Source organism: Alligator mississippiensis, chromosome 6 (genome assembly GCF_030867095.1).
Source record: "Alligator mississippiensis isolate rAllMis1 chromosome 6, rAllMis1, whole genome shotgun sequence".
NCBI classification, from domain to species: Eukaryota; Metazoa; Chordata; order Crocodylia; family Alligatoridae; genus Alligator; species Alligator mississippiensis.
In genome coordinates this window covers 20,534,610-20,547,926 of record NC_081829.1, presented here as the reverse complement: position 1 = coordinate 20,547,926, position 13,317 = coordinate 20,534,610, and the positions used below count along the sequence as shown (strand labels likewise).

At 41.6% G+C, this 13,317-nt stretch overlaps 1 protein-coding gene across 1 annotated transcript; it reads left to right on the top strand.

Annotated features, from left to right (window-relative positions):
* Nucleotides 1–3,250: 3,250 nt before the first annotated feature.
* GDF2 (growth differentiation factor 2) lies at nucleotides 3,251–10,615 on the top strand. Its single transcript, XM_006276175.4, has 2 exons — nucleotides 3,251–5,472; nucleotides 8,252–10,615. The coding sequence occupies exons 1-2, from the start codon at nucleotides 5,127–5,129 to the stop codon at nucleotides 9,196–9,198; spliced, it is 1,293 nt and encodes a 430-aa protein (XP_006276237.2). The 5' UTR covers nucleotides 3,251–5,126; the 3' UTR covers nucleotides 9,199–10,615.
* The last annotated feature ends 2,702 nt before the right edge of the window (nucleotides 10,616–13,317 follow it).

The following is a 13,317-nucleotide window of genomic DNA, read 5'->3' as shown; positions in this document are numbered from 1 at the left end:
GGACATTTTTCCTGCTATAATCTGAGTCTCTGCTTGGAAGACTGGGAAGGTTTTCTGTCAATAAAGCTATACCAGTCAATTTTATAGTGCAGAAAAGGCCTAGGCCAAGATTTTTCAAAAGCAATGATTGATTTAAGGAACTTTAATGTGTGGTTATCTTACCTGAGATACTTTAAAAGGGGCCTGTTCTTGAGCCAGTGTCTAGAACACATCCTATGAAAACCAGGATCCATAAGTTGTGTAAAGTTTGGAGTCCAAAATCACTTGGCATTTAGAAGGCTTGCCCTAGAATGTGGTGTTTCAGTTATTGCAGTGGGAAGGGGGTAGTTTGGAGATGGAGCATAAGAAAGAGCCTGTATCAGGGAAATACTTTCTCCAGAAGCTGATTCTAATATAATCTACTCCTATTGACTTCACTGGGAAATATATTTTCATAGAACCTCTGAACAAAAGGCTACATCAGGCCTAGGCTGAAGTTATACATTACATTTAGACCATACTAAATCTGTGGAATGTTAACCAATTTTAAAAACAGAATGTGCTGTAAGCAGTTACACATTATGAGTTAATACTGTTCCTTGCCTGCATAACTCTGACTTGACACTGGAGGGCTGGTGAGCAGGGCCATGAGAGCCAAGACACCTGGGGTCTATCCCCGTTCTGAGGATGCAAGGCAGCAGTGCATCCTGGGATGCTAGAGGACTCATTTTATCTCTGTGGAGCAGACTGAATTTACCCTAAATTTTTCTAAGTAGCATGGGCCAGAGTTAACCCTCTCCTGAAGTGGCATAATGTTGAGATGCTCAGAAGGCACTTAACTAGAATTAATGAGTTTTAACATGTGGATGCTCACTTTTTAAGTGTCCTTAGTATGATCTAAGTTTAACATGCACTTTGAAGGTAAATCAATGGCAAAAAGAGTGATGTTATTGCTAAATACAAACAGGTGAATAGTGAGTAGGAGCTGGGAGGTAATTTTACTTCTGTATACCGCACTGGTGGATGAACACTAGAATACTGTATACTGAACTAGTGTCCACATGTTAAAAAGGATATTGAACCACTGGAGACAATATAGAAAAGAGCAACAAAAATTATTTGATGGGTGGAGAAATCACCTTACAGAGAGAGACTCAGAGGGTGCCTCTAAACGTGCTCAGTAAAACATCACCATCTACACGTGTGGCAGTTAGGTCAATGTAGATTTATTTACTACACTCTCAGATAGTCCCATCTGACACAAGTACTATCTGAAGGTGGAATAAATTACTGTGCTTATGTGCATGTGTAGATGGTGATGTCAGGATTAGCTTACTCCAGCTCAAATTGTACCAAAGTTTATTCAGTCGCATTAATTGCATGTGTAGACATGCCAAGAGAATTCAATCAGAAAAAAAGTCTATGAGGTGACTTATTTATTATGTAAGTACCCTAATGACAAGAAAATACCATGCATGAAAAGGTGTTTTAATATAATACAGAAAGGCATAACAAGATCAAAGGCTAAAAGTTGAAGCAAGACAAATTTAAATTTTAAAGTAGGCACAATTTTTTTTTAAGTAATGACAATCACCCAGTGGAACAAAATCCCTAAGGAAGTGATGGATTCTCCATCTCTTAACTCAAGATTAGATGCCTTTTGGAAAGATGTGCCTTAGCCAAAAACAAGTTATGTTTTATTCGGACATAATTTACTTGGCTTAATACAGGGGGCAACGTCACTGAAATGTTATTCCCTGTGCTAAATGAGAGGTTAGACTTGATGAGCTCATGTCACATCTGGCCTTAAAAACTACAAGTCCAGAAAACAAGATTTGCATGTCACTGGAGAAGAATCATGTCACGGGATGGGGTCCTTAAGGATGGCCGTGTTCTCCTAAAGCCCCTTGACCATGCCAATGTGGCCCGATGGGCACCCTCAGTTCTCACTCCACGTCTTTGATGAAAAATATGAAAATAGGGAAGCTGCCTTTAAGTCCTCTTGGACACGGTTTGATGGACTTACTGAACCCTGTGGGTTCCCAGATCCCTTGTGGGTCTCGTTCCACAATGGGTGTTTCGGGGCACCCTAGCCTTATGGGCTATATGCATGGCTCCAACTGCCCTTTTACCATGCCCTAAGCCTCACAGATGGTGCTGGCATTGTCTTGCCTTGGCCTCATTATAATTTGGTCCCTTGTCCACATTGGGCTCTCCGCAGCCCTGTCTCTGCACCCTCTCTGGCGCCAGGGTCTCTGCACCCCAAATGCCACGCCCTTTCTGGCACCGGGGTCTCTGCACCCCCAAAAGCCGCGCCTCTGGTGCCGGGGTTTCTGCACCCCCAAATGCCACGCCGTCTCTGGCGCCGGGGTCTGTGCCCCCAGCAAATGCTGCACTCTCTCTGGTGTCAGGGTCTCCGCGCCCTAAATGCCACGCTCTCTCCAGCGCTGGGGTCTGTGCACCCCAAATACCGCACCCTCTCTGGCGCTGGAGTCTGTGCACCCCAAATGCCATGCCCTCTCTGGCGCTGGAGTCTGTGCCCCCACCAAATGCTGCGCCCTCTCTGGCACCAGGGTCTCCACTCTGTAGTGGGCCCCCAGTGAGGCCTCCTTCTTCCCCAAATAGCCTCACCCAAACCACCGGTCTTATAAAACTACAAACAAAACATAAGCCCCTGAGCTATAACTTAACATAGGCTACCAAAGGTGTGCTCTGCCCCTTTACCATTACCCAGAGCAGAGGTTAGTCAGGCCTCTTTCCTTTCTCATTCTAAGAGGGCTCCTTCCCCCTTAGCCACCAGCAGAGAACTGCCTCCCTTAGTTTCAGCCTGGGTTTATATGGGCCTAAGGCCCTGCCCCTTCCTGCCAGCTGACCAGGTACAGGTGCTGACTAATTTCCACCTTAGCCGGTTGCCATGGCAACCTGCATCTGGGCTCCTGCCTGGCTCTTTGGGCTCTCCCCAGGCAGTTCCTGCTTTTCCTGCTCTTCTAGGAGCAGGGCACCTTAGTGTCCTGTGACAAATCAGATAAAAGCAGAGTAAAGGAAGATATGCTCTGTAGGGTTGTGTGAAGCTTCAGCCCCTGATTCAGTTTGGTGGAGTTTTGGCCCGATTCGGTGGCCAAATCTTCAAATCCAAATTTAATCAGGAGACCCTTTAATCTCTCTGAATCAAATCGGAACCCTCCGAATCGATTCGGACAGATTCAGAAAGATTCAGAGATTTGGACATAGACACAGCTTTAAATGTTTTTTCTACAGACCTCAAGGTACCAGGCGGCTCATCAGCACTGTGATGGTGGGGCAGATGGAGCATCCCACAGGAGTGCAGGGGGGTCCCCAGAGTGCTCAGCAGTAGACCCGGAAGTGGACCAGAAGGACTTCCAGTCCACTTCCAGATCCACTGGGGAGATGCTGCCTCCCCCTCCCACCCCCACCCCATGCTCCCGCTTGGCTCAGCAACTGGTGCCTCCTGAGTCTGGAGGGTCCCCCCGTGACTGATTGCCGAGATGGGGAGTGCAGGGGGGGCCCCCAGCGTGCTCCCTGGCAGACCCGGAAGTGGACCAGAAGCATTTCCGGTCCACTTCCAGGTTTGCTGCCGAGCACGTGGGGGACCCCTGTGCTCCTGTGGGATGCTCCATCTGCCCAACCATTGCAGCATTGATGAGCCACCTGGTACCTTGAGGTCTGTAGAAAAAACATTTAAAGCTGTGTCTATGTCCAAATCGTAGATTCTCCGAATCAGCATCAAATCTTCAGATTCAGATTCGGCCAAATTGGGGACAGTGATCCGAATTAACGAATTGAATCACTGTCCTGATTCGGGCCAATCCAAATAGAATACAGCCCATTTCACATACCCCTAATGCTTTGCTAAAAAACTGGAAAAGAATGACTAGGGATAAAATTTAGCGGTAATTTTGCGTAGGTGTTTTGAGCTCTCCTAGTATCAATGAGATGGTATGGCATCCACGCATGCTACAGGTTAATTTCTACTTTAAAAAATCATACAAAGGCAGTTTAAGTAAACTGGTTGTATAATATTAGATTAGATCATTTAGGATGGTTAAGTTCAATCAAATTAAATATCAAATCATAATATGCTATATAGATAACTAGTTTAACTTCCTGAGATACAAAAAACACAACTAACGAATCTCACTTCTTTTACTTTGGCCCAGATCTATATGGAAAACAATAACATCCATGGATAATCTTCGTTACAGTCATAGAAACCATTTACTTTCTACATTGGTTTAGTAGGCTGAGTTTTATCTTCACTTTGAGATCACTTAGGCAATAACTGGTTGTTCTTGGACCAACTTAGCCAACCTCGTGTGCATGAATCTAAGAAAATACATTACATAACGTGCTATAAAGTCACACTGTTTTTCTCCATGCATCAAAGGATGCACACTGAAAATAGAAAATCTACAAACAACTTGAAGCAAACTTGATACAAAACAGATATTTCACTGTGTACAAATAATAGCTCTCAGCTGATAAAAAGAAGGAAATTTTAAGGTTGTGTGCAATGTTGTGAGATCATGTGTTGCAAGAGCACAGAGTTCTACCAGAAGAGTGATTTTGGATCAATAAATTAAGGGACTGGGGTAAATATCTGAGGGCAATGTTTGCTAACTGCTAATGAAACATTTTGTTCTTAACCCCCACCCCTCTTTTCAGCTTTTGTAGTTCCTTAGGGAAACACAATTTTATTCTCCACCCCCAAAATGCTTCTCTTTAGACCTCTCCCTGTTGGCAAGGAAATGATAAAAAACATAATTAAGCAATGATGACCCTGAAGTGAAATGTGGATTCTTTACAGTATGCAGTGTCCTTCCCATAAGCCATATGTGTTTGTCAGATGTTTATAGAATCTTCATTAACTAAGAGCTTTGCTAGATAACAGAAGCTGAAGCATGGCATCAATGGCTAAGATAAGGGCAAGTGTACAACCAATCTGCTTGACAACTGACAAGAGGCTGTGGTTTGAAGCAGGCTGCAAAAGAGCTCAAGAAAGTGATTTGCAAAGGGCATTTCAGTTGTTTGCCTTCTGTTTCCCTTTCTTCTGGCTCTAATCAGACGAGTTCCAGTCAACTGGAATAGCCCTGTCTTTTCTTCACCATTGGAAAGTGAGCATAGGGAAAATGAACTATTTGGGGACATTTGCTGCATTGTCCATTTTCAACATCATTGCTTGTTTGACAAGAGGCAAACCCTTGGAAGAAAGAAGCAAGTTATCAGTTACGGAGGATTCTGATATATACTTTGGTGAGCTGGGAGAGATGGAAGGTGAGACGCATCTCAATTTTAGAAGCCTACTGGAGAACATGAAGGCAGATTTACTGAGGAGTTTGAACTTATCTAGGGTTCCTTCACAAGAGAGGACCAAAGAAGAACCACCGCAATTCATGATTGATTTGTACAACAGATATGCCATGGACAAGTCTTCCATCCCTGCATCCAACATTGTGCGGAGCTTCAGTACTGAAGGTATGACATCTTAAATACAGACAGGAATTTACAAGGCAGTCTGTGAGTTGGGTATTAAGTTCCTATTGAAATTCGGGGGAAGCTTCATACCTAACTCCCATAGGCTCCTTAGACCAATCCCAGCCCTGGTCTGTTTTGTAGTTCTTTCTTCTGCTCCTTATTTTCTTTTGGTCTACATGAAACATAATGGCTTTTAGTTCTTTTCTTTGATTTCACATTGTACAATCTCTCCTTCTCATACTGAATCAGATGAGGCACCACATCTATAAAATTGAGGGTTATTTTGTTATCTGTCTCAAAGCTAGAGAATTAGGGCTGAGTTGAAAAATTTGGAGCTATACGTGAGGCATCAACATAAAACCATAGGGTTGGAAGGGACCCCATGAATCCCCTCATCCAACCCTCTGCATAGATGCTGGGTATGTTTATTTCTAAACCACCCCAGACAAATGTCTATCTAGCCTCTTAATGAAAAACCTCCAATGCAGGAGTTTACGTAGCTTTCCTAGACAGCTTGTTCTGTTTTCCTTTGTTTCTTACTTTTAGGAAGCCTTTTTTCTAAGATTTAATTTAAAACTGCTTTGCTGCAATAAACCCACTGTCTTGTGTCCTGCCCTCTGTGACAATGGAGAACACTTTTTATCCCTCTTAGGTTAGTGCAGCCTTTCACATTTTTTAAAACTGCTATCCCTTCTTATGGAACAACTGTTTGCAGTGTTCCTCCCATACTTTATCAGGAGAAAAGCCAAGTAAAAAACATAGCTTGGGATTTGAACTAGGGTCACCACTCCTCACTCCCAAAGTTCTGGAGTGTTCGGATTGAGGGTTCTGGTTTGGGCCCGTCCCAGCTCAGCATATCAATAAAGTGTTGTCTGTGGAACATTTAAAAATAATAAAAGCTTAATTATTAGAAGCGATAAAAGGAGTGTTAAATGAATGTAATGATGGGGAAATGAAAAGGCCGAGGAGAATCAAATCTTCTCTAATTACAGAATAGACACTGCAACAACACTATAACCACCTTTATATTCCCTTATTAACGTGCTAACCCTGACCCACAAGTATGAGCTGGAGTACAGTTTCCAGGGCCCATTCTCTGCTCAGACTAGAGGTGACCATTTTTTGAACAGGCATGGAAATTTGTTCATAAAAACTGGACTAAAGTTCATCAGTTCATTTTACTTCAACCACCAAACAGCTATCAGATGAGACTAGAGGTGACCATTTTTTGAACAGGCATGGAAATTTGTTCATAAAAACTGGACTAAAGTTCATCAGTTCATTTTACTTCAACCACCAAACAGCTATCAGATGGTGGGAACTCTTAAACACTGCCAACCTTATCTTCCCAAAGTGCGTAATACCTATAGCCCCCTTGACTTCAGGAAAGATTGCTAGTTCTCTCTGCACTGCTGAAAAAAAAAGCAAACCCACCAATCTAATCAAGACATGAATCAGGGACATGGAAGGGAACTGTTCCTTATCTCATTACCAATCCTCCCAAAGTAATAAGACCCTGAAGCTTTTGGATTACCTCTTTTCCCTCATTCTCTTCCAATCTAAGCTGGTTTTTGTGCTAAGATATTAGGAAGACTTTTTTTTAATGTTACGATTTTATGCTAAGATATTGAAAAGAATTGAAAAGCTGGCACAAGGGCATATATATTTGCTATGTAATTTCTAAGAGGAATTTATCCTAATGCAAAATGATAGAGGCAGAGTTTGTACTTCAGTCTTCCAGTAGATTTTCAGCCTTAGTACAGGTAGTCCTCGGACTTACGACACAATTGGTTCCTGAAAACTGCATCTTAAGTTGAAACGTTGCAACTTGGAACCAATTTTCTCATAAGAAACAATGTTATAAATGGGAGATTGGTTCCTGAACCAAGGCCCGATACTCTATTTTCACCAAAAATACTCCAGAATTTTGCACTCGATCAATTATAGATGAGTAATATAGCTACATTAATATACTTATATTGTAAATAGCAATCATATTGATTTGGAAGGACTTCTTTGAGGTGACTTTGCTGCACTTTTTGAAGGGCTCTTGGTTGGACTTTTTGAAGGGCTCTTGGCTGGAGTCTTCTCAGGAGTCTTGGCTGCCGGTTTTTCTGGAGTCTTGTCTGCTTTCTTAAAGAAAGTGCCCAAGGAAGTTTGGACAGATGTTCTCCAGGGAGATGGGTGATGCAGCGAACTTGTTTGCTGGATGCCACTGCAACGGATCAAGCGTTGTAAAGTTTAAACTGAGGTCAGAAAGTTGAAACAGGGTGTCAATTTATAAACATTGTAAGTGCGAAACGTTGTAACTCGAAACGTTGTAAGTCAAGGACTGCCTGTACTTCAGGAACTCTATCTGTCAGAGGCTCTAAAGGAAGCCACCAAATTTGAAGACTTCCTGGTTGCCCTAGTATTATCTCCATTACTGACCAGTACTTCCTACTTTTTGGCTCTTTATACTCCTAGTCCCAACTCTTTACATGCCCAATGTAATATAATTTTGGTCACCAAAACTTGATCCTAAATATAGTTTGTGTCAGCAGTGACCTCTGTCAGGGTTTCTCACCTTCCTAACATTCAGATGAAGTCAGACCATTTTATTTAAGGCTATTCATTATGGTATAGCTTTAGTCTAACCAGGCCCTTGCAAAGAGTGGGTGTTTCTTCCGAAATGGAACATAAATCTTTCTAACAGCATTAGTTCTCCTCATTGGATTAGCATTATGTCACACTATCTGTTGGAAGTTAAGTAATCACATTTATTAACCTCCTGTTGCAGATGTTGTTTCTTTGACCTCATCAGAAGAAAATCCCTTTCAGAAACACATCTTGCTCTTCAATGTCTCTATCCCACACCATGAAGATGTCACCAGGGCTGAGCTAAGAATCCACATTTCCTGTCATAAGGATGCTGGCTCTCTTTCTAGACTGGAAGGCAACATGGTCATTTATGATATTCTTGAGGGAGACCTCTGGGAAAGCCAAGAAGGCACCAAAGCATTCCTTGTCTCTCAGGATATCCAAGAATGTGGATGGGAAATGTTTGAGGTATCTAGTGCTGTGAAACGATGGGTAAGGACAGACAGAGCAAAGACTAAAAACATGCTTGAGGTTGCTGTTGAGAGTAAAACACTGGGTGATTTCACTTGTGGGAAGCTGGACATCAGTGTTACCCCTGACACTAAAAATCTGCCCTTGTTAATAGTGTTCTCCAATGATCGCAGCAATGGAACCAAGGAAACCAAAGTGGAGCTCCGGGAAATGATTGTTCATGAGCAGGAGAGTGTGATAAAAAAATTAGCAAAGAACAGCACTTTGCCTGCAGAGGAAGAGGATGTACAAGAAAAATCTTTATCCATCACGGGGCTCCGCCAGCCTTCATCCAGAAGCAAAAGAAGCACTGGATCGAACCACTGTCGGAGAACCTCCCTCCGGGTAAACTTCAAAGAGATTGGCTGGGATTCCTGGATCATTGCACCTCAAGATTATGATGCATTTGAATGCAATGGGGGTTGCTTCTTTCCTCTGACAGATAATGTTACCCCAACGAAGCATGCTATTGTTCAAACCTTAGTGCATCTCCAAAACCCTAAGAAAGCTGCAAAAGCCTGTTGTGTTCCTACCAAGCTTGATCCCATTTCCATTCTCTACAAAGATGATGCTGGGGTGCCCACATTGAAATATAACTATGAGGGGATGAAAGTAGCAGAATGTGGCTGCAGGTAGTACAGGGCAGCAACTTTGAGAGTGAGAACACAAACCTTTCTCCTCTTTTGTAAATCTGTACATTAATGGTGTAAATGTAAATCCATGCATGCAAACAGTCTTTTGAAAAAAACAAATGCTTTACCTAATTATATTAATTGTAAATAAATTGCATATATCATGGTACAATTAATACTGGATTAAATCCTGTGAGATTGATAGTCCAATACATTATTTAATAATAGATAACACTCCATCCTGCATAATCTAAACATAATGTTTTGCTAATTCATTTAAATGCTCTGGTTGCAAACTAGAGGATTCTCAAAGCAGCCTCTAGAATTTGGATGCCCAACAGAATTTAATAGGAATTAATGATCTAAATACCTTATGTAGGATGAACAATCTATCATGGAATAAAAGGAAACTAAGCTTTACTGTGCTCTTTGGTAAATGCCATTTGCACATTTTTTTCCTATCAATAGCTTAGTCCTCAGTGAAACTACTGTTTTCACTTCTATTTCACACAAGGTAAGGCCATGCATGTAGGCACCTAATACATAAAATGACCCTGCCTTTTTCAAACCAATGGTAAATTGTTTGTATGTCTATACCTTTAGTTAACTTTGGAAAACTCAGTTCTTATAGAACTCAAAGAATTAAGCACAACTGGATGGTAAACTAGATGCTGCAAGCCCTTATTCCTAAACCAGGACTTTCAAGACGTTTTAGTATACATGACTTACAACCATGAGCAAAGGTTTGTCACATTCCAGCTGAGTGTTTCAAGTCTTAATTATTTCCAGTGTTTCCTTGTGTGTGTGGCAGGTGCTTTTGTTGTAGCTTTCTTATCCGCATTGTCCCTATTTTTACCGCTTTATGGCACATACTTGAACGATAAGAAGTGCAGCCTTCCGCCTTTAAGACACCATTTCCTCTGAAGAACTGCATCCCTTATCTCCAAACAGAGATAAAGAGCCATTTTGACCTACTGTACATTCTTAGTATTTCTTCAGAAGAATATGCAGTCAAACAATGTTCATAATTAGAAGCTGCATCCTGCTCCCACTGATTCCACAGGGAGCTGTTGGGTACTCAGCAGTTTTGAAAAAAAGATGTTTATGTTGGTGGCTAAATGTGCGCTGAGGGGTCTAACTTCAGGTTCCCAGCTTTCAAAAACATTTGTTAGTGAGAAATATTACTTTTCATGCCTAATATACTCTCTGCTCTAACTGGAAGTTTAGCAATAACTGAAAAACCTTAGCTATATTTGTTGAGATATAGTAGTGGGGGTGATGGTATCATTGTATGTTCCTTCAGTTGATAGGTTTTACTTTCATTAATCAGGGACTTAATCCTGAAGTCTTTAGTCAATTTGGATTCCTTTTGATTTCAGTGTGGGTTTTGCCTAAATAAAAACTACCTAAAGCCTTGTGAATTCAGCTCCAGGTGATTGGTCTAAGTCAGTGATTCTCACCCAGCAAGCTACAACACCTATCAATTCAAAATGATCCATACAATTGATGAGGCAAGAATCTAAATGGTAGCTCAATGTACAGCAAGCAACGTGATTTAAATGGGTACATATGTTTTAAATTAGGGCCGCCTGTGGGCAAGATCAATTCATTTGGCACAAACCATTCAGCTATGAAGTCTAATACACAGTTTATTTACTATTGTTAATATAGAGCAAGTAGCAGGCAACCAAGAGTGAAGCAGTTATAATTCTATCAAAAGCTTCAGGTGACATCATAAACCATGAAAACAAAGCTCAATTCACTAGAATCCTGAGACTGAATTATAGTCCTTTTCATTCAGAATTGGCCTGCACAAACCTAAATTAAATATCTGCATCCACCCATGTCCCATGATCCACTTTCCACTGCTGTTTCCCCCAACCTCACTAAGTTGCTACTGATGTTTCCTTCCAGTTCTACTCCTTGTGTTCTCTACTCTTTACCTTTATGTCTTGATATTTCTTCTACTCATTATTACTGTTCCCTTTTCTCTCAGTGTCCAGTGTTCCCACTGCCTCTGCTTCCCTACTGTCTCCTGTGCTCCAGATCATTATCACAGCCTCCCCTTCCTGTGGGCATAAAGAAAGAAGTGGAGTGCTCACATTACCAGAAAATGTGTTTAGTGACTTGTGAAGGTGATAGTACCTCAGAGCATCCATTCATTTCACATAGAAGGCCTGATTCTGTTCCTATAGGGTTTCAGTGAGAACAGGATTATGTTTATGATCAGCTGAAAGGGCAAATAACAGGAGCACCATCCTCCAGAAATTCACAGGGAGATACTCATAAACATCAACATTTCTTTCATGGGAACTTATGTTATATATTGATTTTTTTTATTTAGAGAAAAGATTGGTTTGGTAGTGCCTTTTATTGGACCAATTAAGTTGGAAGAGATGTTAGACTAGCTCTGTGGCACAAAAAAACCCCTCTCTCGGGTCAGATTTGTATTTATACATTTATTCACTGTGAAGAAAGACAAAAAAGCATGTTTGGCCCATAGATTCAGATTTCAACCACATTAGCAAAATTCCAGAGCAACACTACTGATCACTTCAGACTTTCAGCACTATAATCAGTTCCATAAGAAATGTACAGAGCCTGATAATGGGCTCTAATAAGGCCGAAGTGATGCAATGCCACCTTCAAGTAGCTCTTTTGAGTTAACTGTAGATTCCCTGGGCATCAGAGAGCCCAAAGGTTACACACAGCTGCTATACATCCAGCCAGTTGGAATGTAAGGGGAATACTCCAGCCATGTGTTGTTCTTCACATTAAACGTAAGGGAAGCTTGTGTTAAGCAAATAAAGGTTTATGCATAATATACCCACTGAGCAGCACAAATCCTGCTCCTAGCTGTAACAGGCAGCTCACTCTGTTTTGATCAGTATTTGGAACCATGCATTCCTAGGTGAGCAATGACGTTTTACATTCTCCATCCCCACCCCTTATATGACAATAGCAGCTATTTCATAGTCCTCATATCAGGGGCCCAGTATGGAGTCTAATGGTTCTGCCAGCTATATGGCACTTGTGTATTCTCTATAACTTTCTGGCTGGTTTCTGCTGCCAGAAAACTCTTGAAGCAACTTGAAACGCTATGCAGAGGTGAGGATTTGAAACCACTGTTTAAACCCACTGTTCTATATGATGTAAACTAAGTGTACAATGCTGAAGTCAAATTTAAAATATGCTTTATTAATATGCATCTCAGCCACGTTATACTGTGGATAGATTTTTTTCACACAGGCTCTAACCACAGGAAAAAAATTCTGTACATTTCATTGTTAAGCCAACAGAAGTCTTCAGTCTATTGTAATGTGTTAATTGGAGCTGGCTGCAAAATGGGAAGTGGCTCCACCAAAAAATGTTGACCTATTCTTAAAAACTGCGGGAAAACAACAACTCCATTCACATGAAAAAGCAAAGCTACACGTGCCCCTATGGCATTGTTGTTACTGCGCCATCATTTAGTACTTCCTTTGGAAAGTGCTAAAGGATGGCACAGTGCCATCTGTGCCACGCAGTTATTTTTAGCAGCTACATCGCTGTAGCGACATGCTTTACCGAGGGTGTGAGTCACTACGGTGGCATAGCTGCTGAGTCACAGTTTTTGCCCACTGATGCTGTGTCGCTATAGTACGTTGCTACACTGATCACTGATCATTGGAATAAGCCTATATTCCCTTTTCCCCAACCTTTATCCTATGCCATAACCCACCACGCAGGATTTGTAATATAATTACCCATGTGGGCAACACCAGCTGGTTACTACAGCTGAGGAAGTACCACTCCAATTTTGATCAACTTAACGACTGATAAAGTGCCAGTAACCTCACAGGGCTCTGTGCTGTCACGTCAACATGGCACACATCAACACGTTTGAGGTGGTCAGCTTATATCCACACATAGGCTTCAATCTTGGGCTAGGTTAGAAGTGCTGAGTGTTCAGCAGTTCAGTGTTGCAAGCTCTAAAAATTCAAAAATCAGGAGTCAGCTGTCAAAAGTAATGAGAGAGAGAGGGAGAGATAGATTTAATTTACAAAAATATATTAAATCATGATCAGGATCTATTTTTTGAACTCGTCCCTACCCAGCCCTAATATGTGAGGCAGTTTCAGCA

Bases quoted from the DNA above. Each gene is read 5' to 3' on its own strand.
- GDF2 (XM_006276175.4), top strand. From the start codon at position 5,127: ATGAACTATTTGGGGACATTTGCTGCATTGTCCATTTTCAACATCATT. The intron at 5,473-8,251 runs GTATGACATCTT...CTCCTGTTGCAG, and splicing joins GCGGAGCTTCAGTACTGAAG to ATGTTGTTTCTTTGACCTCA.